Source organism: Lycorma delicatula, chromosome 5 (genome assembly GCF_047948215.1).
Source record: "Lycorma delicatula isolate Av1 chromosome 5, ASM4794821v1, whole genome shotgun sequence".
NCBI lineage: Eukaryota > Metazoa > Arthropoda > Insecta > Hemiptera > Fulgoridae > Lycorma > Lycorma delicatula.
The window spans coordinates 39,427,541-39,455,241 of NC_134459.1; the positions used below are offsets into that span (position 1 = coordinate 39,427,541).

Genomic DNA, 27,701 nt, shown 5'->3' on the forward strand with positions numbered 1-27,701 from the left:
TTAATTAAGAAATTGCCTCTACATCTTTACTTATTTTTTAAATTTCTTGAACTTATCTAAATGATAAATTCTGTCAATGAAATGAATAAAATTTAAATAATTTAAAAAAGGGTAATTTTAAAAATCTACTCATTAATATTTCAAATAAAATTTTATAAAGCAATTTAAACTACAAAAGGAATTTTTACGTGATGTAATATTAAGTAAATTGATTTATAAGGAGGAGGACTTCAGCCACTGGTAGTGAAGTGATGAGCTGAAAAGACAAAGAAACATAATAAACATAGAATAACTATTTCTAACATTAACATATTTATATATCACCCCCCAATATATAGACACATTTATATACACAGCACCCCCAACCGAACCATGAACGATATCGGGATGATGAAATACGGTCGCGACGCGGTTGACGCGGTACTAATACTTTATGTATCCGCACTCGCGGGAACTATTCATTGCATACAACATAGATATTTACAAGGCAATATGTAATCAAGAATTATAATTAAAAAATAATTGTGTATCATATTAGATACCTGATAAGCTGAGATGGAGGCTAAGGAGCATATCAACTCTCCTACCCGTTAAGGAAAAAAGAATCTAAAATAATACACCCTGAACTGTTTCAGAGCATATCAGATTTGCTATCTGTTTAGCAAAACTATAAAATAATACACCCTGAACTGTGTCAGAGCGTATCAGATTTGCTATCTGTTGAGCAAAACTCTAAAAACTCTAAACCAAAGCATATCAGATTCTACCTGCTAAGCAAGAATCTAAAATAATACAACCTGAACTATGTCAGAGCATATCAAATTTGCTATCTGTATAATACACTCTAATGTGTGTGTTTCTACAATTTGTAACTCTATTCCTAAAAATGAAACCAAATTAGAAGATTGAACTAGGGAAATACATGAATTAACCAGAAGATTTTTGTTTTATAATTTCAACAAAAATATGTTATGGATATGAAGATATTTAACTTCAGGGATTTTTGTATTCTTTTTGATATTGGAAATAGAAGATTTTTTAATGGAATTAATTGCTGAGAGAGTTTTCACTCGTAATTAATTTACTTCTGTTTTCCATACTTCTTTTTTTCCTTTTGTACTTTTGCAGATGCATGCATTACTATCCAGAACTCTTAATAGAACTCTTTAATATCTTTTACGATAATCTTAAGAATGCATTTTCACAGAATAATGTAGCCAATCCAAATTGGAATTAAAACCAAAAAAAGCTCTATAAATTATACTATGGAAACGAAGATAAAGAAAAGTATGGTTGATGAAAATGATTTAAAATTATTAAATGGAAATATTGTAAATTGCAAGTTACTGATGAATAGCAAATGGAATCAAGTTGTGATCGATGACAATCCAAGTGAAAATGGGGTATTAAATAATACAAATACTAAATGTAACAATGAAGTTATCTTTATCTGTAGGATTATAGAAAAAAATTATATCTTATTCTGTAATCGATAAAGATTTTATAAATCTGTAATTTATAAAAATATAAATCGATAAATTCATTGATATGAAATATAATTATAAAGAAATTACATATACAACATATACAATGTTTATAAAAACAATGATGGGAAAATGATTTATATAACATATACATTTATAGAAATAAACTAATTACAGTGGGTAACCAGCAGGCAAGCTAGAACATATATCCTAGAAGAATAAAACCAGGGGGTTTATATCTATAGTTTGTTCATACAAAATGTTTAATGTAGTGTATTTTTAGGTTTAATATTTCTGTAAAAGTTATCAATGGTAATAGTGATGAGCCTTTTAAATAGAACCAAAATGATTACTGACGGATATACTGTAATAGTTCCTTGATGTTTCTGGGCAGAAGACCAGTATATGTTCAAATACTGTGTAATGGTGTCAAGAACAGATTTATGTAACGTTAGATGGTTATGGTGAGATAAAAGATCTTTTTAAATGAAAGCTAAAAAAATCTGATGATGTGTTGTAACCTTAAATTTGTTTATATGTAGATAATCAAAGGAACATTTTGGATATAATTTTGTTGTTAAACATGGTTATTTATTTAAGAAATTACTTCATATAGTTATAAAAATAAAAGCAAATCCACAAAGAAAAATAAGACGAGAGGCTGTTTTACATAAACAGATCAAATACGATTGAAAAAACAAATGTTAGTTATTAACAAATCACAAATTTCTATTTATTTAAAAAAAAATTGCAAGAAAAGTGATGAAATTGTATAAACAGCCTGTTAATTAGTTTATATACCCCCTTGCTTAAAATCAATTATATTTTAATTTAACCTCTTTGAAGACACGTTTCTAATTTAATACATGTTATCGATTTATATTACATTTAAATATAGATATTTAACTCAAATACAGCAGAATGAATGATATACATAAAATACCAGTCAACTAATCTTAAATTAGTAATAAATGTTAGTAAACCAATTTTTTATGATAAAACAGTTATTTCTAAGCTACATAAAGAGAACATGCAATTACAAACTACCCAATTATTCTATGTATATTAAAATTACTGTATATGAGCCAACAAAAGCATGTAAATAAAATTTGTATATGAAACATATATAGTAAAAAGGTTTGTGTCTCTCCAAAGAGGTTAAAGTTAAATATTTAATTAAAAGGTCAGGAAAATTACATTAAAAAATGAGAATTACACAAACAACAAAATTACAGTGTAATACTCATGATCTATTACCCTTTGTTGTTATGAAAATGAATTGAACCTTTACAGTATATGGTCATTTGACTACTTGCTTAAAGCTATAAACTGGAATTGTATGTTTCTTGCTGTATAAAGTTTTATCAACGGTTATACATAATCAAATAAATTCAATAAAATAATTGTTACTGAAAAGACAAAGGGGAGCGAAAAATTGTGAACGATTTCAATGAAGAAATTATTTGAAATAATTGGCTAACTTCTTGGTATGAATGTAGTATCAAGGGAGGTATAGGACATCAGTACCTTAACCACCAAAGTACCTAACCTAAGAGAGTTAAGAATTACATAAAAAATACATTAAAGCGTAGACAAAAATTCATTTAGAAGAAAAATGAGTAATTAAAAAAATTATGCACTTAGTTTTTCTATCTACCTTGTCACCTGTATAAACAGAAAAATAAAAAATTTGCACCTCCTTGAAAATAATTAAAGAATACGATTAAACTTTTTTGATTGTATTACAGTATTCAGAAATTTGTGTGCCTGTTGGCAATTCACTAAACATGGTAATAGATCAAATAAAAATATTGAAAATGGATTAGAACAAGTTTTATTTGGATTAGAGTATTCTGTTGGTACTTATTAGTGAACTGAAGGAATTAAAATAAATTTAGGCAAAAAGTCTGAAACAGGATCGATTGATTACACAATAATACAGCTTTACAAAAGATTTCTTTATCAGGTCACAATTGAGAGACCCAGAAATGAATGCAGTTAACTACAACTGACGTCCATGAAAAAATTTAGAAATATAGGAAACAAAAATAAATTTAAAATTACCTTTAATTAAAATCAAAGTTAATTTCTTATTATTATGAACTCTTGAGAAAAAATGAAGGAAGAATATATTTTCAATAATGGAAAATATTTGTAGAAGTGATAATTGGCTTTTATTTCTAGAATTTTTTACAGAATTACAGAAAAAAGAAATTGAACAACACAGATGTGAAAATGTGTGGGTGTCCAATAATATTTGTTTCAATGATTTTGTATGAAAGAAGATTCAGATTGTTCTAGTGCGGAGATAGCACAATTATTATGATCTGAAAAACCTAAAAAAGAATAAGTGCATTTTAAATATGGTATAAAACTGCACACTATTGTTATCCTAATTCAAAATTCAAACTTTTCCTTTAATACAGTTTCTAAAAACTTTTTCCTGTTTCAGCAATAATAATTAAAGTATCTGATACATCAAAGAATAAAATTTGATAGTTCTTGTACGGTATTCATTGACCTAAGGTATTTGTACTTATTTTCGGTAGATAAAAGGTAGCAAAGCGCAAGATAAAACATGTTTATTCAATACATATAAATTACATTTACTACACAAATAATGCACTTAGATGTAATATAAATATTACGAAATTCCTATAAAATTATTGAAAATATTACATATTAAGACGTTTTATACTTTTTTCCGGAATAAAATTAATTTTAGTTCATACATAAAATTCATCAGTAATTAATTTTATAAAAATTTTGCCATATTGATGTATCAATTTCAAAAAAAGCTAACATTACCCCTCTTTTTTGAATAAAACAAATTTTGTAAAATGGAAGATTATTATTTATCTAGAATAGATTTTAAAATTAAAAAAAATAAATTCATGTAAAAAAGATCATATAAACTCCAGCAACGTGCTTTAAAAACCACGTTAAACTTTAATTTTCATTAAACTATAAATTTAAAAAAAAAGTTTAGTAAACTTATAAATAAAAAAAAAATCTATGTTGTATACAATAAAATAATAAGTCCCTCACTTTAAAATAATGTCCTAAATTGTATGGTTTTCCTTTCTAGAAGATAGTTCAAGATACCACACAAACGACTTGCACACAGCAACGGTTAACGACGAACTGAGAGATGTATGACGTTACAAGATCGACTACATTGCTTTTCCGCGTTTCTGATTGGTATACCAAGTTGTTTACCCGAGCGACTACCTCGTGACGTATATTACTCCGTCTAACGTTAAAAAAAATTGACAAACAACTTTGTTTGTCTAGTTTGCCTTGTTTGAAAAGTTAATTACTTTTCTGTGTTTCTGATTGGTCAATGGTATTACAGTTTAATCGTTCTAATGAATCTCTCCTGACGTAACATAATAATTTTCAATATATAATAGCTTTAAAATATATATTTGAATTTAAAATAAAAAGAACTAATTTCAAAATGATTTTTTTGCTTTAACCTGTATTAAAATGTTATTTAATAAAAACAAATTACGTCATCAGAATTGCCGATCTAGTTGAAAATTAACAGAAATTTTTTTGAATAATAATTTACAGAACTTTTGCTTTTTGCACCGGTATGTATTTTTTCAGTTATGAAAAGTAAGAATAAAAATTTTATAATATTATATTCTGTAAGGTAGAAGAAGGTAATTAACTTGTTAATTAATATCAGTTAAAATTGTTAAATATAAATTCCATAAATTATCCTTGAAATTTGGTAAATGTAAAATGAATTTGGTCATACATTAATTTCCAGACATAATTTTTTTTAGTAAAGGGGGTATATTAGGTCCGCGTCTTCCCTAACACCGAAGGTTTCACACAAAAATTCTCCCTATATCTAACTTCAATTAGACTATGCACTCAAATCATTTTTGATTGTGTCTTTAATCGCCAAAATTATTATCCTCCTGCCAACAAAACAAGTGTTGACAGCAACAACGACTATTTTGCCCTACAATTCAATTTACTCAAAGCCCCCTTGATTTACTTAAAAATCAAGAAACAGATTTACAAATTTAATAAGCCTCTAATAAAAACATACCCTTCTCTCTTTGCTTTCGGGAGCGAGGTCAATCCCTCATCATAGACAATGACTCGAGGCCTCCTTTTACGTTTCTGATGTCGTCCAGCGTTTTACTAACGACAGATTCTGAAATGACTCTGTCTCTTTGCCATCCGCTACGACAACCAGACTTTTCCTACTATACTTTATGTTCCTAATTTTCAAATTGCCCTAAAAGGTGACCAGAAATTCCTTTCTAATTTCCTTAGCTGTTTTTGTGGAGTTTTCTTTCCTGTTTATGAATATGACTTCTGGCTGTTACAAACCGACCTCTTCGCCGATGCTTCCCTAAGTAAATTTTGTAAGCTAAACTAATCTATCTACTTACTCTCTGACTACTACTTTGTCGTGAAAGGCACAAATGTGACAACTGTCCGCAGCGAGATACGAGCAGCCAGAGGCCTGATTATCCTTATGTCACATTTTTTACCTGTTAGCCGCTGTTGGATAGTTTACGCAAGTGCAAGCAATTACGAAAACACCGATTTCGGTTTCCGCTCTGAAATGAGCGTATGCAGGACTATTCGCTTTACTCCTTCTAAGGCGATTAGTTATTAGGGTAAGCCTAGGTACAACTCGCCGCCCCACCTTGGTGAACCATCGCTCGTTGCGGGTAATTACACCAGCCGTCGTTACCACTTCTTCGCCACGTGCCTTGTAAAATAAAAACTCGACCTCTTTACTAGGCCCTCTCTGAAGTAGATGTATTAATAAATCAAACACCAGATACCAAGAAGGAACTCGGCGAAAACGGACAAATAATGAACGAAAAAATGTGTATATGTAATTTAGTAGGCGCACAAGGAAGTCATGTGGTGTCCACATCATTTTTTTATTATTTTTATTTAGAAAATATCACTTGACACAATTTGTTGTTAATAATCACTTATTGTTTATTATTACCAATATTATAGCATTGATATTTTCTGCGTTATGAATGGAAAATGCAATAAAATTGATCATGCAGCGCGTTTTATTGTTAACACGATTTTTCCATTGTTCCAAATTTGATAGCTTATAACTCAGGCGTTAACAGATCAACGGCGTTGGTCTGTTAACTCCGTTTTTTCAATACGAAGGTGGAGGTCTTCACGTCCACCTTCGAAATTAAAAAAATTAATTTTTTTTTCATTATGGCGGAAAAAATAAAAACCCACCATAATGGAGATTTTTTAACTGTGATGAACCCCATTTCTTGCTCACTCCAAAGACCTCTCAGGTATGCAGCGTAAATTGTTTCCATACTTAAATATCACTCTGTATATAACACTTATAACTGCATTTCAAATGCTCTTTCAATCTTGTACAAGAACCGTAATAATGATCCACAATGTGTGCGTGCGCGCTTTTTTTCGAACTATAATTTTTTTTTTAAGGACTCGATGATTATAATTTCTCTTTGCTTCCGTCGCTCCAGTTTAGCGAATGTACTAGCTACAGAGTCGTGCCTATGGCACGTCCTCCAAACGGGTTACGTCTCGGAATTGGATTATTAGGTGTCAAAAATTGACTACCTCTTGTGTAAATATATATTTTTTTGAATAATGAAAGTTAAATAAGAAATTTAACTCTAGAAATTGATACTAACGAATCGCGATTTTCCGGTAGTGATCAGTAGATTCCCGGTGCCTACGTTTTGGGTTATTACTTTATGAACAAAAACAATCACATAAATAAATAAAAAATTGTAAAAAAATATTTAAAACCACCACTCATAAATTAAACGTACTAAAATATAAAAAAATAATTTTAGGACGGTATCTAAGAATGGATTTGACAAGACTAAATTTAATTTTGTTGTCAATTTTTTCTTATGCGTGTTTGAATCCCACTCTTTAGGCCAATCATCACGCATAAGAAAAAATGGTCAAAAACATCAAATTTTGAATCTGAAGGTATGACTCACATAATTTTATATATCACCATTAAAGGTTGTCAAATTCATTCTGAGATACCGTCCTAAAATTATTTTTTACATTTTAGTGCGTTTAATTTAAGAGTGGTATTTTAAAATATTTATTATTTTCTACTTCTTAGTCTTTATAAGTTTATACTTTACAGCTTCGCTAGCGCACAGGTTTGAGCGTATTTAGCGAAAGATCGGATTTTTACTATTACGTCGGATGAGTGCAATCAAAACATAGGGCTAAACGAATTAATTTCCGGATAACCAAGATGCGGTCGATCAAGAGTGTACCCGATGAGTAAACAGTTAGCGCTTGACCTGCTGATACTTACGCCGTTTGAATCGTAAAAATCGGACGAGCGGTTGCCGAGATATTACGGTGGCACCCATCGCACCCCCTCCCCAATTTCCGAACGGCGCTTGAAAATATTATCATCTGACGGGAACCACTGAGAACGAATAGGGTTGAGACAATTTTTCAGAGCGCTAGGACTGACCGTTTTCGAGATATTTGCGATTTTCTTCCGAAAATTCAGATCTGGTAAAAAAGTACTAAATTTTTCCAAAACTTCTTCTATATATATGCGATTTATAATAATATAACAAGTATACACCTGACCACCACGAGACATGTACTAACGATTCGAGATTTTCCGCTAGTGATCGGTATTTCCGGGTAAGATAAGCGGGACACACAGACTCACATACAAATGCTTTTTACTATGATAGCAGAGATTAAACAATAAATGTTATTGTTTGATCTTTAATCGATTAAAGATACTCTGTTCCTAATTGAGTACATATAATAACGATTTAAATAAACTTTCATTTATCTAAAACATCGACCTAGATGAGCTCGATTATAGATTGTTTGTACAGATCATAGTACTTGATAATAGTTAAAGCACTCAACATAACCAAAAAAATCCCAAAAGCAAAATAATCATGGCTCAGCAGACATTTTAAGCGATTGGGTAGTGATAGCCTCCTCCCTCTTGTAAAACTGTAAGACCGATGATTAATCATATAAAATTGTTCATCATAACAAAAATTATACATTTAACTAAAAAATTATTTTGTGGGCAAAACAATTCTGTACTGTGTTGTAACAAAATAAATTTTTATTTTTCAACTTGTCTGAGGTTTTTGGAATTATTAAGGCCTCCAGTTGTCTTGAAAATAAGTACTGAAAGCAGTTTAATTTTTGTAACAAATTTGAAAATTAAAGGGTAGAAATGCCAACCTCCATCACAGAGGAATATTGTCTCGACCTCTCATCTGAAAGTTTCCACTGAAAGAATCCTGATCAGTTCTTATATGCTACAAAAACTTTCACCACATTCCCAAGCTTTGGCTTTGAGCATATGCAGAGAATTAATTTTATGGAAAAAATTGAAAATCTAGAAATTAGCTTAAGTTTTATTAAAATATTATCTTAATTTTATCAAGTTGTGTTCATATTAATCTGAAGCATGATGAGGAATTCGTACATGTACAAATTCATTTCATGAATTCCAGTTTGTAGAATTTAGGGTTGTAAAAAATGTCTCAAAAACAGCAGATACGTTACTCATCAGATCCAATGTTTTTTAAAATAAAATGTTTTAATCCAATCATTATATGAGAGGTGAATCAAAAAATAAGTTACACCCTTGCTGTGTTCTTGAACTTAAGTTGTTGTGGAGTTAGAATTTGCCGACAACCACAAACATCAACATTTTATGTCTGCTCTTTCTTTTCTTCAATGTTACTCCAGGACTAGTGCACAGCTTTTGAAACAAATTATCACAGGGGATGAGAATTGGGTGCTTCATTACACTCAGAGACTAATTGAGTATCACATGAATAGAGTCACAAAAATTCACAGCAGCCAACAAAAGTGAAAACATCCCCACTTGTTCGATAGGTTATTGCTGACAGACTTTTTTGATTTTAAGGGAGTTGTTTACAGTGAATTTATGTTCCGTGGAACAACAATCGATGCCGAATCTTACTCTGAGATTTAAAAAAAATTGCGTAAAGCCATTAATGATCAAAGACCTGGAAGATTGAGCGATGGAGTCGTTTTTCTTCACAACACTACTCCTCCCTCATTAAGCTCATGTGAAAAAGGAGTTACTGCAAAAGTTCAAGTGGGAAGTGTAGTTTCATCCGCCTTTCAGCCCTGACCTAGCACCCTGCGACTACCAACTATTTGGTCCTCTCAAGTGAGACCTGGGAGGAGAGCATTTTGCTAAAGATGATGAACTGAAGGAAGCGGTCCTTAACTGATTGAAGGAAATTGGATGAAATTTTTGAGAGTGGAATTGAAAAACTTGTCACAAGGTATGAAAAGTGTTTAGAAAAACTAGGTGGTTATTTAAAAAAATAAATAAAAATATGCAGTTTTTTGTTCAATAAAAAAAAAATTGTCTTATAAATATGTTTCATAAAGGGGGTGTAACTTACGTTCTGACATCCCTTGTAGTTACGTGCCATATAAAATGCAAGATTACATAATACAAAAGAATGAAGTACATTAAACAGATTATAAAATCAAAATGTATCAACAAAGAGATCGATGCTGCCATCTTGTAGCTTCATTCTTCTACTACTATCATTCCAAAATTTGCTGACCTGTACTTTCTCATTTTCTGTCAGTGACCATTGTTCAGGAGTTGAGAATACCTGCTATAGTAATGAGTCTAAAATAATATCCAGTGGTTGAATCTTTAACAGTAGAAAGGATAAAAGATCTTAGAGAACAAACTGTTGATCAAATTACACTGTAAATGGACAATAAAATTTTGTGCATCAGAAGCTGGTAAAGCGAATGTTGAGGATGAATCTCACAGTGGATGACCAGTTTCTGGGACTGATGAGAAGCACCATAAGAAGGTGGATGAATGAATTCAAAACGATGAATCAAAAATTCAATGCAAAAAAATTCTTGACAGTGTTCTGGGATTTCAAAGATCTGGACAACTTGAAAGCTGGGTCGGCTAAATTGTTGTGCAATACTAAAAATAATGTGCAATATTAAAATAGTTTAAGAGAAGTGTGTGTTCCACAATCCACAAAGTTGATAATTCTGAAACACATAATGCACAACCTTAAACATATGCAACCGCCGACCCCCTTGTGAAGTTGAAATTTGATCCTTTTCAACACCTTCCAAACTCATTAGATTCAGCACCTTGCAATCTTTACTTCTTTCCACAATTAAAGAGAAATATTAAGGGTATTAATTTCACCATAGATGATAAACTGGTTGCAATGTGGTCATGGATCAAGAAAAGACAATCAGCATTCTTCAATGACGGAATGAGAAAACCTTCACTGTTGGAATAAATGTGTAGCTATAAATTGTGACTACATAGAAAATAAATGAAATAAATGCAAATAAAATTTACTTTTATGTCATATTTGTTTAATCTATCTCTTTTCATTTGTGAGTTATGAATGACTGTATTAAAATTTCAGTCACCTCTGTAAATGATTTTTTGTGTTAAAAACAACATACTAAAATTGTTCCTGTACTAATTATCAATTCAACATAAAAGAAGTACCTCAGTTTTACATTACAGGAGATTGGCAAAAGTTAGAAGGTCTTATTACCCTATTTTAGGACAAATAAAATTATAAGTATATAAAGAATGAGTTTTACATTAAATTTATTGAGCAATCTTGTTTTGGCTGATAATAAGAAAAACACATCAAAAAATGATAAAATAGAGTTAGAACAAGGATGGAGAGAAATTTTGACACAACAAGAAGAAATAGAATAACCAAGGGTTATTGATGAAAATATTATAAATAGATACTGTTTTAAAAAACTCTGGTTTTTATTTAACTGTACAATAAATAAAATAAAAAATGTAACAAAATATTGCTACAATTAATAATACAGGAGTTACAATCCATCTTGTTTTCATTATGATGATTGAAATTCAAGTGTCCAATTAATGGATTCATGCAATATTTGCATCTTAGCTTGAATAGCTATTTTGCGATATGTTTTTAGATTTTTAATAATATTATCTTTTGACACAACAGTTTGGAATTCACCAGCACAGGAACAGAAGTCTTTCATATAATTGTTTTTTATCTAGAAAATAAAACAAAAAATAAAAATTAAAAAATATAGATACCATTAATTCATTTTCTTATAAAAGAAGCAGCATGAGATAGTAAGTAGATTGTATAAAACAGCACAAAAGTTGCTCACATCACAACCCATGGCGATTTAAATTTTATGTCCCAATAAACAATATAACTAGATTCAAATATATCATAGATTTGAAGGCGTGTCAAAACTTATCTACACTTTTATACCATAATACAACTTCAAGGTTGTCATATTACCTTCTGCGCACGCATGTTTAGACTTTGTACGACTGCAGTCACGTGTGCAATATTTGATCCTTATCACTAAATTTGCCTTTCTGCTATTACAGAGTAAACTTGTCCGGTCCACTAGCAATTTGCAACAGGGAGGAACAACAGCAGTAATCTTGATTTTTCTAGTCAGAGGGTCTAGATAAAAGGGGTCTAGTCAGAGGAATGAAAGAGGCTGAAATTCATCATACACCTTTATCACAATACGAGGGCAATGCTTTATCTTTTTTATTCACAGTTTTATCATGGAACGGGAAGTTTATAAATGCCTGGACAAGTGTTACGCACAAAGAGGGAGCAGCATGCTCATCAAATTCCAAGATGGACGACAAGATTATGTAAGCTTGAGAGATGGTTTTGATGAAAAGATGAGTTACCATTGATGAGGTAGCGTCTTCTTTGAACATCAGTCATGGTTCTGTAATTAAATCATCCACAATGAGTTTGGCTTCTGTAAAGTCTGTGTGCGATGAATACCAAAGATACAACCTGCACACCATTCAAACCATAAAGTTGAATTTTGAAGTACTGAAACAACTTCCCTGCAGCCAAGATGTTGCTCCTTCCGACTTTCATTTGTTTAGGCTGCTCAAGGATGCTTTTGTGAGGTTGACAATTTTCCATAGACTTAGATGTTTTGTCATGAAGTGGTTTTGTGACAAACTGAAAACCTTCTTCTTAGAAGGAATATACAAAACTTGTGAGCTGCTGAACCATGTACATTAATAAGAGAGGTGACTACATAGAAAAATGATGTACAAGGTTTGATAAAAAAATATGCGGAATTTTAGTTTTTCAAAAAAATCTTTATTATTCATCAATATTGATTTCATCACCTTCGGAATATTTCTCAGATATATACTTTTATACCAGTGCTTTTTCCAATCTTAGAAGCAATTCTGGAATGCAAGTTCTGGTTTCTTCAATGTTGGCATCTTTTGTGATTCTTTTCAGCTTAAGGTACAGGAATAAGTCACGCATAGTATGTCCAATGAATACAGAGGCTGAGGTATCATAACAATGTTGTTTTTGGCCAAAAATTCATGAGAAAGCAGTGAATTGTGAGAAGGTGTATTTATTTCATGGTGCAATTCCATGAATTGTTATGAAACAATTTGTGCCATTTGCACCACTCATAAATACTTGTTTTATTCGTAGAAGAATCACCAAAAGCAATGTTCAAAATTTCCAATGTGGTGCTGCATTTTATTCTATTCTTAAAGCAATATCTAAGCTAATTCTTTGCTCCATTTTCCCCACAATTTAAAAATCGTCTACCAAAGCGAAACACATATAACTATTTTAACAGCTAACAAAAAACTAAGCATCCATTACGCGCTATCAATGTAAATATGTTAGAGGCAAGGGTACCAATAAAAAAAAAAATTGTGACAGTTGGAGTTTAACAGCCTGGGAGATTTAAAAGTTTCACAGATTTCTTGATTAAACCTTGTACATGTTGAACCTCTCTACCTTTGTGAAAATAAATTTCAGAACAAAAAGTGGAGATTATTTTTGACTCGTCCTCAAAGTATAATTAATTCACTCAGAATAATAAAGAAATAAATTAGAAACTCATTATAAGCGGGAAGTTATTATTTTTATCCCTTAATTACTCATATTTCATAGTGTTAACATGTTGTTTTGTTTTTTGTAAATAGATAAATACAGATTTAAACTTTTTTTCACCTGTGAACATTTTTTACACTGAAAATCTTGCATTAAGTAAGCCATTAGTTTTCTCTGTACCACATCTAACAAAAGAGCTTCAATTTCAGAGTTATTGTATGGTACTTCACATGAAGGACATGGCCAAACACACCTGAAATCAAGAACAATGTACATAACAATAAATTTATTATTATACATAATCATGAATTGGTAGAAAAAGTTTAGTTCACATATTTTTATGAAGGAAAAGGATATTTTTCTAAGTACAAGGCTAAACTGGAGTGTCCAGTGTTCACTAATATTGAAGTTTCTTCTTTTTAATGCAAAGCATCTTAAACACATAAAAGTAGCATAAACCCCACCTCCATTTTTTTATGATTATAAATTCTAGGAAGATAAAATGAAAAAAGAAATACGTCCGCCTTGTTTGCAAAATAAACCTGCAAAAATTTCTTGAAAACTATTCAAACAATTTTTTATGAATAAAAATCCAAATCTTTTTTACATAGCTCTCATCAATTTCTACCAATTCAATCTCTTAAATTTGAGCGAGTTAATGGTGAAAGGAAGCCAAACAAGAATATAGAAAGAGAAAAAGAATTAATTAGTAGAAATAACAAATTTGTGTTCCTATTTAACAGAGTAAATTACTCATTATCACAAACTGATTCAAGTGTAGAAAATTATATGTAACATTATGAAGTAAAAACATGAATAGAACAAAATGAGTTTGTCAACATGCAAGTTCCAACTGGAAACCTAAGAATACTTATCTACTTACCGTTTTCACTAAATAATTGTTCACTTAGTCCGGTTCCTCCAATTCTGTTTGAGATCTAATGTCGATTCAATAACATCGTGCTGACAAATAATCTCTGTATGTTTCACATTGTACTTCAAATACTCATATAAAACATGGAAGGCATCATCCAATATTCCACATTGTGGACACTTCCAGAAGCATTTCCTTTCAGCATACTCGGCCCATTGCTCAACAGGCACTTTCTGCTCTTATAGCTGAGTTTGTAGAAAAAAGAGGAACAGTTCTGGGTCCTCATGTGGCAGACTGCTGAAGGTTGCCGTCATCACTGGCATAAATACAATGTGACAGTGGTAGCCCTCAGGGCCCCGCAGTGTCGGGTCGGTGTTGGTCGCTCCCACCATCATGGTCAAAGCGGTTCCCCACATGTGATCCCATGCTGGGCCGCCCATGGTGTTCTGATGGAGATATTGGGACCCACTGAGAGGTCCCACATTGAGCCAGCCAGGGAACTTCTTTCTTCTTCCATCTTTCCATGTGGTGGTCGGGAATGAATTGAAACTTTGCTCTTTTATACGTGCTGCAAATGGTGGGGCTGCTGTGGTAGGAGAGGTACTCAGTCAGCTAGGTTAGTGGGGAGTGGTGCTTGTGCCGGTGTGTATGTATACTGTGCTCCTGCTGACATCTGCGCTGTTAGCATTGTGCTCACCAATATGAAGCTTGGCAGGTATGTGGCAACAATAAATATATATATATATATATATATATATATATATATATATCAAGGGTCAAGAAGTTGTAAGAAAGTATGTGCAAGTTATTATGATTATTACAATGGGGGTGAGACAAGGTTGCCCTTAGTCTCTCGTTCTTTTTAAAATTTTTATAAATTATATTCTTAAAAATTGAATAACGAAATGCTTTAAGATGGAGATTCAAGTTGAGGATGATGAGACCCACGTGATACATAATATATAACTCAGAAGTTAACTGAGGAGTTTGACAAGTGGGGATTTGATATAACTATCAACACAATCATGGTCACTGGAGGTGAGGGGAAGGAGATTAGTACAGAGAAAGGGGGTGATAAAGATGGTTCAAGAATATCTTGGTACGATTTTGACATCTGATGGGAGACAATATCTTGGATAAGGTTGGTAAAGATCACTAAATTTTGCACCCAGTTTTGTGGCTTGATCAAATATCAAAAACCACCAAGAGGATATTAAGTTCCTTTGTTGAAAGTACATCCACTTACGGAGCAGAATTGGACTCTCCAGACCTGACTGAAAAGTAGAGTGATGACAATGGAGATGTATTTTTGGAAGAGTTGTCAGCTGACCATTCAGGATCGAGTTTCAAATGATATCTTGGGGAGGATAGAGAGGACAGTTTGGTTAGCTGTCCAGTCATTTTTTTACAAATTTGAATACTGGTGTTGGGTTTCAATTAACCACACATCTCAGGAATGGAGTTGACCTGAGACTTTACAAGAACACACTTCATTTACATTCATACATCTCATCCTCATTCATCCTCTGAAGTAATACCTTATGGTGGTTCCGGAGGCTACAAAAAAAAAAGAAAGTTTTGCTGGCTGACAAAATTGAAGAACGACAATTCACCAGGTATAATCATGTGAGAAAAATGGGCAAAAGTAGAATACCTTGGTAATTGTGGTCATGGATTCCAGCTAGAAAAAGGGAAAGGGGACATCCCAGGCGAGAATATATGAATGGAATTGTGGAGATCATGGACGATGATGTGTTTGACAGAGGAAAATGGTGTTCTGGAGGTTGTGATAAAGAGAAATATGAATGGATCTTAGAGTGGTTTATCATAATAATGGCATTTATGGTAATAATGGCATAAAAGCACGCTTTTATTGTATTTTTTATTTTTTAGTTGGTCAGTCTAACTGAATTGTAAGATCAGTATTTGTTATGAAAGCTAGATCAACTTAATAAAAAGCCAAAGAAAATCATACTAGCATTTATTTCTTCTACACAACTTCATTCTTACACCTCCACAAGGGACTTGACACTTCCTTAAAAAGTATTTTAAAAGTTTATTAATATTTTAGTGCTTAGTTTTAAAACCTAATTTCATTGTATTGCATTGTATTATGTTTTGATAAAATAAAATTATTAACAAACTAATATTAAATATATAAATTTAAAAAAATAAAATAAAATTTATAACATCACAATACTTACACATCATTTACAATTGTTTTATATGGATCTCTATTAAGATCAAGATCTCGACAATCATTACAATTACTACAAATTACTTCTGGAAGTACACATGATGGAAAACAATCATGCCATTGACCATCTTCACTAAATTCTCCCACATTTAATAACCATAATAGATTCGCTTGTAACTTTTCTACTTCCTCGCTAATGCTGGAGTCTAGATGAAGTACCTGTTCAAACATCATCTTTTTTAGGTTTTTATTTTATACTTTTTACAAATCATAAAAGATAAGCAAATTATTTTGTCAACAAAGCACATAGCTTTATATATATATATATATATATATCAAAGATGCTGAGTATTACATTTGTTAAAATTTATTTTCTTTCTTCTTTTCTTTATTCAATGTAAATAAATTGTCACGTTCCTCTTATTCACTAAATAAAGATAGTATGTTATGTTAGCTTATTAAATCAGCTGATGTTACATGCTATTCTAATTAATTTAAATATATTGTTCAGTTTTTATCTTTGTTAATAATCAATACACATAAATGTGACTAGTGGATCTAATTGCTAAACATACATTATTAAAATAAATCTAAACTGAAATAATATAAAATAACTGTAATGAAGTTTATAAAAAATTATGTTATCTAAAGTGAACAAAATTTAATTAACCACACATTTCAGGAATGGTCAACCTGAGACTGTACAAGACTATACATTTCATTCATACATATCATCCTCTTAAGTAATACCTTACGATGGTTCTGGAGGCCAAACAGACAAAGAAAGAAAGTGAACAAGTGCATTTATTGGATGTTTGAATCATCCCAATTAATAATGTAGCATAGTTAATATGACTTAGGCACTGCACTGAGGCTGTGATTATTGTACATTACATTTTGGTTCTCTGGACTGGATGTAAAAATGGACTGGACGTGGCGTAAGTGGTAGTGTCTCGGCCTTTCTTCCTAACGCTGGACCCAGAGGTTGAAAAAAAAGTCAAGTTAAGAAATGTTTGATTTGCACAGCAAATATGATGCTATACAAACAATTAGAAATGGACTTTGATGATGATGATGCTTTGTCTTTAGATTGGGTACATGTCTAGGAAGATTTGTGCAACATAGAATGCAATTTGCAAAATTTAATAAATAATAATCATAGAGTAACTACTCAAGAAGTTACTGTAGACACAACAATTAAACAATTATTAATTTACCATTGTTTAAAGGTGACATTCTTGAATGACAACATTACTTTAATGTATTCAATGATTTAATACACACTCAAAAGGATTAACTAATCTTCAAAAACTACATTACCTACATTCATCTCTGAGAGACGACGCTTTAGCTATTATTAAAAACCTACTAATGACCAATGAAAACTATAAAACTGTTTAGAATTATTGAAAAAATGATTTGACAATAAATTTTATGATTACATATTTTAATGCCGACCCCGTATATTAAAGATAGACACTATAAAAAGAGAATCATTAGATCTTTTATCTAAATTCATCAATGATATTTCTTCATTTATGAATTCACTTGAAGCAATGCAACTTCCTGTTACCATATTAGTTTAGTGTAGTTCAATTTTTAACAGCAAAACTACAGTACAACACTGTCAGATTATGGAAGGAAAGGTTATCAAACAAGGATTGTCCAAACTTTCAAGAGTTCTTAGAATTTCTTGAAATCAGACGATACATTCTTGAAAATATCAACCTAGATACTTCAAACTTACAATTCAATATAGGAAATAATCTTAAAGGCCAACATTACATTCAAATCTTATCACAAATACTTTACTTCAAACTAACAAGATTCATAAGCAAAATAATGTCAGCTGTTATTCAAGATTTCACTTTAAACTGTCTATTCTGCAATTTGAATCACCAGTTACAATCTTGTACAGGGTTTCTAATTCTATCTATTAATGAATGAAAATTATTTTTAGAACAATAATTCTTGTTTCATTTGCTTTCGTAAAGGTTATTCTACCAATGAATGTTATTCAATGAACTTATGTAATATCATAAAAGGCACAATACACTTGTTCTTACTGATAAAATCAATGATTCTAAATTAGGCAGTAATAAATCTGGAAATAATAATTATTGTGCACAATCAAACAAAAATGTAATTCTGTTTACTGCTGTATTTAATATCGATGGCATTTTTGTAATACTGATTTATTTAGAATCTTATTATTCAGGCAGTCAATCAAATTTTTGCACATATGAGTTTGCTCGGAAGCTAGGACTTAAACTCAATAGAGGATTTGCCTATTTCAGGCATAAATAATGCATTAACTAATCTTTATTACGGTGCAGTACTTACATTGCAGTCATGATATGTTTAGTTTAATTTTTGCCAATCCAAAAATTATAAGATAATTAAATATTAAAAAAGTAATTCACTCACTCGACAAACTGCTTTTGTGAATTCCAGAGCTGGCTTAACTGATTTTTTTTCAATCCCATCATCAACTTCCACTGATGGATATTTCCAATTTAATTTTTGTGTAATTCTGAAATAACAAAATAAAAATATAAACTTGTAAGAAACAAGCAGTAAAGCTGGTAACTTCTATACCAGTATAAACACATGTAACTGACACCAAATTTGGTAATAAAGGTTATTGTATTAAGCTGGTAAACAATTTTATTTAGATTGCTTGGCTCCACATTTGGTCATTCTTCATTCTGATTTCTAGTAAGAATTTGGCGTTTTATTTTTTATTATTTTTTTTGTAGGATCATAAATAAAGGTCTACTATAGTTTGACAGGTCTACTATAGTTTAAGTTGTTTAAAAATTAATTAAATTAATATCACTCATTGAAACATCCATATATATTCTAAGTCACGATTAAACTTAATAATTACAAAATCATAAATTCACTTATTTATGATTTTTTAAGGGCCAAAAACCTTTTTGTATTTTATGGTACCAATGAGATGTAAGAAAAATAATTTTTTAAATTAGAAAAACATAGATGCACAAAGGGGATGAGGTAGTTTTGCAATACGACATTATTTTTTATAATTTTTAAAAATAATTTCCACTACACATTATACATTTCTCCATCCTTTGAAATCAGTCTTCAAAGAAACTCTGTCAAGTTTAATGGCAGATCTCAGCACATTCACTATCTCAAGTCCTTAGGGTCATCATTGCTTGTGAAATATTTTCCTTTCAGTCTGTTCTTTACCTGGGGAACAGGAAGTCACAAGAAGCGAGGTCAGGATGGTAGAGAGGGGCTCTTAATAGTTTTATTACAGTGCTGGCCAAATACTCAAAGCAAACTTTGTAGTGGAGGGCTGGAGCATTGCCGTGCTGAAGAAACAATGCATGTCTCCAGCCTTGAGTTCAGATGCTGCTTCTTGAGAGCGTCAACAATTTTAGGCAGGTATTCCTCGGTACTAATTCCCTGTAAATGTCTTTTGTTTCCAACACAACTTGCTCAAAAACTCCTCACAGTAAAAAATACAGCCACCATTCTCTTCTTCACTGATCTGGATTTTTGAGTAGCCACTGGATCTCTTCATTTTCGAACAATCACACTTTGTTCAGCCTTGGTCAGTACGTCATAATAGTACAAGCAAGATTCATCAACAATACTGTTCACATAGGGTGATTTTCCAATTTTAACCTTTTTCAGTATTTTATGGCACCGTGAAACACGATATGCCATCTGATTGTTGGTCAACTTATACAGCACCCAAAAGGTACAAAGCTTTCTAACTTGAGAGTGATCTTGCAGAACAACATGAAGTGCTGGTGCATTACTGCCCAAGGACACCTCTAGAGGTAGGTCACATGCCTGTCTGCCTCAAACATTTTTTATACTGTAGCAATGTTTCTCTTAGTTGCAGATGAAGGTAGTCGACCTGACCTTGATATCCTCAAGGCCAACATACCTTCTTTCAAACTCTCAGAACCACCTAAATATTGTTGTATGATGAGGACAGTCTTCTCCAAGCACAGGAGCCATTTCTCCTAAAAACTGATCAACAGTTAACCCACGTGCAAAATTGTCTTGTATTCAATTTTCAATCCCGATATCACTACCTCTTTTCAGTAAAAAAGCTAATGACAAAGAGAGTGACTAGAGCAGCTTCAGTACAGGTTGGGACCTGTCTAAACACATACTAACCTGCAATTGCCTGTGACGTTTTGTTAAGTTGTACTGCAAACTTTCCTAGTGCCCTTTGGGTTATCATATACAGTAGAGTTCAGCCATGTGTAAATATGAATGGACAAGCAGTGTGATGCGATTGGAGCTAGTACACAGTTACTACTAATGCTTTTCAGCATTACTAATACCAATACCATCCTTCTGTGAGAACATGCAAGGGGCACATTTACTAAATAAGAATATGGGCTTTACTGTCTGTAGACTAGAGTAAAATTTGACAAGAGTAATAGTACACAAACTGGTAAGACAAAAATTGAGAAACTACATTAGATGGAGAACAAAACTGCTCTATGTACATGCAGTTCCCTTGCATATTTTGTTACAATCTAAAGATTGTATATCTCTACTTGATAATTAAAGTTTATGTTCTTTTCATCCCTCTTTAGTGCTTCATTTTTCCTTTCAAATGTACCCATAAGCATAAGAACCTTTAGACACATAAATTAACTACATGGTCTTCACACTAGGCAGCGAGTAAAAAAGTGTGGCAACTTAAAAAATGCATTACTATTATTCAATTTTAGTTAGTCAAAAGTAGAAGTTTCATAAAAATTTGAAGACAAAGTTTGGGTTTTATTACAGTGACTAAGAACATAGAGTTGATAATTCTACTGGCAAGAAAGCGCATATCGAATGCCTATCTTTTTATTGGGAAGGAGAGACTCATGTAAATTTTGAGGATGTTTGGCAGACCAGTAATGATTAGCTTGGTTGTATACACAGATAAAAAAGTAAAACTATGCCTCATTCATTAAACACACCATCAGAGCGAGTTATCAATCATAATGTTTTTAAGAAATCACAATATTTCCGTTTTGTCAGTTATTAAGAAAAGCCTGAAACATTAAATGGGAGATTTCAAACTAAGGACCTAAGAATGCAATGAAGATTCATCAGTCTGACAGGATTTTCTGCAATATGAATGCAGCTCATGATTAAATTTAACCAGAACAGAATCAACTACAGGCTTGTCATTTTTTTAACAATTAAACAATACTCTGAACAGATACTAGAATAGGGATTTGTCTATGACAAATTTTACTATTGTTATGCAGATCAGTACTAATACATCTTATGAGCATGGATATCCTTTGCATTAAGGATATGTTTAAGTACATATATTCTTTCATTCAAAGAATCAACTAACTGATTGTTGATTATCCTCAGTCTAAGCGATTTAAAGATAGTGTTACTGTCAGCTAGAATGTGTCCTTTCATTTGAACAAGTAAAACTAGTCCTCTAATGATGATTCACTTGGTATTATGTAATGTTAACTCAGATTAATCAAACATAAATTTCACTTACTTAAATAACTTTGGAGCCAGTTGTTCAGTTATTAGATTTTTAGCAAATTCTGGGGCATTATCATGAATACCAATCCCAAACCCTCTCGATTGAGTTTGTGCATCTGATCCTAAAATACCACTAAGACGCATTTTAGGTGTATTACTAACTGATTCATTTTCTTTTAAAAATTTATATATTGCACATATGTATCCAACAACAACAGTAAAAAATTCAGATTTAATCATTTCCATGCTATCTGGTAGATGGTCCATTAAATTCCACATCATAACGATGTCAGGCTGAAATTAAAATATGTAATGGATGAGAAAATAAAAAAATTACAGTTACACAAAAATGAAAATTTGAAATAAATATATGTATATAATTTTAAAAATAATACAAAAACTGAATGATTTTTAATTAAAAAAAGATATGATAAAGAGTTTTTTTATGAGAAGCAATTAAAGAATGCAATGCCTAATTGATATATGGTGAGTCAGTAATTATTTGCGATGTAATTGCATTTGTGATTCTGTAGGCAAAACTATTTTTCCAAGCAATGCTAAATGTTCTCTGCCTAACTCTTCTGGACCAGAAGTGTTTAGTAATAGCTGCTCCACTTCCAATTTATAATAAAGAAAAGCAGTGTTCGGCAATTTGCTTTTTGTTGTCAGCATTTTGCTGAAATCTACTGAAGAATTTTTGCTCAATATGGGAACCGTTTTACTACAACAAAATGTACATGAATGGACTCGAAAATTAAAAAAAAAAAGAAGAAAGTTATACAAGTGTTACACATGAGGGAGTCTGACATCAACTATCTGTAGCTATAACTTGTCATAACAATGGTAGCAAACATGTCATGATGTTCTGAGACAAACAAGTGACTGTTAATGGAGTGGCAAAGAATGTACACAAAAATCATGATTTTGCCAATGAAACTGATCACAACAGACTTAATTCTCATAAATTTTGCCCAAGTTGGATCTCAAAATGAATCTCAATGTATAAAAAATGTGCTTTGACATCTGTCAGCAAAATCTAGTGTTTCATCATTAGTGATGAAATATGGGTCTACCATTTCAAAATGGAGAATAAATAGCAGAATATGGAATAGAAACATCTATAACTGATTACCAGGTAAAGTTCAAAAGTGAACAGGAAAAATGATGTTAACAATGCTCATTAAAGTGAAATGCTTAAAGAAGCTGAATGAAGCCAGCAATTTGATGATAACTTAAGGAAATCCGTTGAAAGGTATTTGATTTGTTGCATGATAATTCCAATTTGCTACCCACACAACTGAAATCCTCCAGAAATTCAAGTATGAGATATAGACTCACTCTTCACATACCCATCTAGCTACTTCAAACTATCATATATGTGATCCACTTAAAGATGAATTAACCTTTTAATCCCTAGGTATTTCAGAGAGAACTGTGGCTACAGCCTGAGTTTTTATTTTTATTTTTCCTGTAATAATACTTGATTTTTTTTAAACATGTTATTTGCAGTAACAGCAACTGCTTTTTTAACTTAGTTAGGGCATGCATTTTATTAAATAATTATACAAGGTCACAAATAATCCAAGGCGGTGGAATCCCTAATTATAAATAAATGTTGCACTAATAAGTAAAATAGTTTTGTAGAGGTACGCTTTTTTATTTTGTGTTATGAACATAAAATAAAATTATAAACAGGCTGCTAAATATACTTACTAACAAGAAAATGTAGCCAATATAAAAGCCCCTCATGGGGCAAAATACCACATTCTAATGACAGAAAAAAAACAGCATCCACATAAAATTAAAGAATAATTTTCTATAAAAATAAAATCAACTTCCATTATTCTACTAACACAATATTTTATTTATACACTAAACTGTTCACTATTTTCAATCTGTTTATGATATATATAAATTGTAATCTGTTCCAGTATCATTACCACTAATTTCCCCTGAACCTTCAATGTCTGATTGCATTAGTGACATACAAAATTATTTCACCATCATGAATAAAATATTTAGCCATTACAACAAAAAGCAATAACTGCACGTGGAATAATATAAACATAACCTAAACGCTTCTTTTGGATAGCAAGTTGAATATGATTAAAAAAAGTAACAAAAAACACAGCCTTCGAATGTGTTATCATTTGTAAATAGAAAAGATTACCTTAAATTCACAACAGAGTGTGTTACTACTATAAACAAAATGAATGTTCATGTACAGGCGTTGTAAAGAAGAATGCAACGTACTCGTACCGGTATGTGCATTGCCATGCAGAGATAATGCAACATACTGATACGTATACTGTCATGCAGAGATATATGGGTGCCAATGTACCGGTATCTTCATAGGGATTAAAAGGTTAAGATGCTGTTTTTCAACTCTGACCAAGGAAAGAAGTGATGCAATTGTACTTTGTTGCTCAACAAAAACCAGCTTTTTCTGAGCGCATAAAAAAGCTTGTATAACAACTGAGGGTGCATTGAAAACCAAGAGGGATATGTTGAAAATTGTATCACGATAAGTTTTTATTTTATTGAAATAAAGTTTATAGCTTCATAGCAGGTAAATTATTGACTCCAAATCAGCTGATTTGGAAGTTGAGTTCCAGCATTCAAGTCCTAGTAAAGACAGTTATTTTTACACTGATTTGAATACTAGATCGTGGATACCGGTGTTCTTTGGTGGTTGGTTTCAATTAACCACACATCTCAGGAATGGTCGAACTGAGAATGTACAAGACTAAACTTCATTTACACTCTTACATATCATCTTCATTCATCCTCTGAAGTATTATCTAATCAGTAGTTACCGGAGGCTAAACAGGAAAAAGAAAAAGGTAATTATTGACTCATTTGTATGTATTTATAACAGCCTATTTCCAATTTTTTCCACTGCGCTAATTTACTTTTGTTTAAACTAATTTAAATATATTTGTTTACATAAATATGCAGTAGGTAAAATAAATGCAGTGTAATAGTAAATAACCAACACATCTTATCTGTGTTGAGCTGCTTCATCTTCTTTGCTGTATTATACATTCCATATGTATTTCTACCAATATATTACCAAGAACATTGAATAATTTTTAAAATTTCTTATATACAAATTAACTTTTAACCTTCTCCCATCAATGATCCGTGCCTGATTAGCGCTCCGCGAAAATATGTTGGTATCTGATTGCCTCCCTTCATAGTCTTATGCTACCCTCTTGTGAAAAAAATTTCAAAAAATTACAGTACATTAAAGAGATTTAACAGATTCTGACAAAAAAAAAAAAAGAACGTTACGATGGGCTATTTTTTATGCCTGTAATAACCAAAAAAATTGAAACAGTACACAAATTACGATAATTTAATTTTTTTGCGCATTTCTACTGCGTTTTTTATTAGCAAATTATTTTTTTTTTTGGTTTGTGTTTATGAAACGTAGTTTGCTGATTATAAAAATAATACTTTCAAGCAAATCGGTTGAAAATTGGGCAAAATATGATGAAAAACCCGTGTCATAAATCACAGATTAGGAACATATGTTAGTATAAGTGAAAGTAGATTCAGAAAACTACATTTTATAAAAATTCCCACCACTGAAAAGGATATTCAGACTGATAAAAAACAATTTTTACTGTATACTGTTATTCATTAAGAATCATTATGTGTTACATATTTACCGATATCATTTGTCAGAAAAGATATTTTAGACCTCAAGTAAAAGTGATGTATTTACGACCACAAATTCCTTTTTTTTTGTGTGTGTGCCGTATAACATAATTTATTATGTGTTTCAATACATCGATATGTTGCGACTAAGATAAGCTATTTTTGTAAATAATAAATAAATCCATAATCATCATAGCAATTATAATGCACAAGTTTCACACACACACACACATACACACAAGCACATTTCTGAGAAAAAAATGGTCATATTCTTTCTAGTCTAAATAAAACATTTTACATTGTATAAACGTCGTTCAAATTGTGTAATAAAATTGATTCCTTTGTGAATATAAAACAAAATAACCGACTTAGACGCCATATAAAATGATTTTGCAACAGCGTTTTAAAACTGACGCCGTACATAACCAGTTCCAAGCCTGCATGATCTGAAAAGGTTAAATTAAAATTTTATATCTTGTATAAACATTAAACACTTTGCAATTTACTAAATTATAATTTTTAATTCTACTTCAGAAGATATAAAAATATACTCTTTATACACTTCCTCCGACTATTTTTCATATGTATGCAAGCATACACACATGCACAATTTTCTTTTATAATTATAAAAATCACTGAAAAATACTTAACATTTTACAACAGAAGGAAAATCACATACATACATGCATTCAACATAAAAAACAGATTAAGTTTAACTAATACAGAGAGAGAACCACATAAGAAGACAAAACCTTACAAAGAATATCATAACTTGCTGAAATGTGAATTTACAGAAGCAATGAAAATAATAAGTACAATTGTTAGGCAATAAGTAACATTACTAAAAAGGTTAATCTGAAAATGAATTATGAAAAACCTTGGAAATCTATTGTAATACATTTTACCATTTTTATTTAATTATAGCATTTTTAATTTATTGCTCAGCTCAATGTTTTTTTAAAGTATCAACATTTTTTACGGAAGAAATTAATGACTTTCTTTCTAATTAAATGCTTTCTAATCAAATATAATTATGGTTGAATAACACAAATTAAATACACTACTTGTTTACAAATTAAAGGGATTTCCTGAGCACTTCAAGACAGGTGCAATCAACAAAAGTGAATCTACAACACAACTAAAGAAGGAATCAAATAAAAATGAATAAACAGATAATCTGAAAGCAAATTTTCACTTATAGAAATCATTTCCATTTCATTTCCTGTACACATATTCAGCAATTAACATATTAATGATTTAGTTGTGTAATATAAAGAACATAATTGCCAAAAAAAAAATTTAAATATTCAGTAAAAATAAAAATTGGGTCCAATTTGACCTCCTTCATCAATGTCTACATTAAAAATTATGCAGTATTACAAGTATAACTGAGGGTGAAATCAAAACTTTTAGTAAAAAAAAAAATTGGTCCCTTGTTGGTAACTACTCCATATAGAATTTTTAGTAACTGTAAATTGAAAAACAGCTACGTATAAGAAATTATAAAAATGTATTAGATTCTTAAGTTGTTCCCATGGGATCCTCATTTTTAAAAAGTTCATATTCAAAATTAATTTTTTTAAAACTAAAATAAAAAAAAATTGATTTTTAAGAATAGGTGCCATTTAGTTCACTTGTTTTTTGAGGCTTAAAAATTTATTTATTGCAGTGATTATTTACTTTGATAAGTTGCCCCAATTTAGTGCAGTATATTTCAACAAGGCTAAAAAAATGAATCTATAAAAAAAAATTATATCACAGGTTGGGATGTGTATAAATAATTAAATTTTTTGTTCAACTGGTTCTCAAGGTAGGAGGCAAAAACTATTTAGAAATAATGTTAAATATCCTACCATCCCTAAATCTAATTGACTTAAAACATCAAAATTTTAAATAATTTCACAAGTGTTTTCCATCATACTAAAGCTCAATTTTCTACTATAAAAAAATTCAAAATGGCGAAACTACCCTTCCCACTTATTAAAATTTAATACATCAATGCTACATATAGAGAAATTTCTTGAGAATTTTCCAAGTATTTATGTTGA

The 27,701-nt window shown here is 31.0% G+C and overlaps 1 protein-coding gene across 1 annotated transcript in view; it reads right to left on the minus strand.

Moving 5' to 3' along the window:
- Positions 1–11,289: 11,289 nt before the first annotated feature.
- PolE1 (DNA polymerase epsilon catalytic subunit 1) overlaps positions 11,290–27,701 on the minus strand; it is a 136,597-nt gene continuing 120,185 nt past the window's right edge. The window contains exons 34-38 of the mRNA XM_075365929.1: positions 22,004–22,284; positions 18,922–19,027; positions 16,502–16,713; positions 13,544–13,676; positions 11,290–11,564 (exon numbers count right to left, since the gene is read on the minus strand). Of these exons, the coding sequence (XP_075222044.1) occupies positions 11,391–11,564; positions 13,544–13,676; positions 16,502–16,713; positions 18,922–19,027; positions 22,004–22,284 (906 nt within the window). The 3' untranslated portion in view covers positions 11,290–11,390. The remainder of the gene's footprint in view (positions 11,565–13,543; positions 13,677–16,501; positions 16,714–18,921; positions 19,028–22,003; positions 22,285–27,701) is intronic.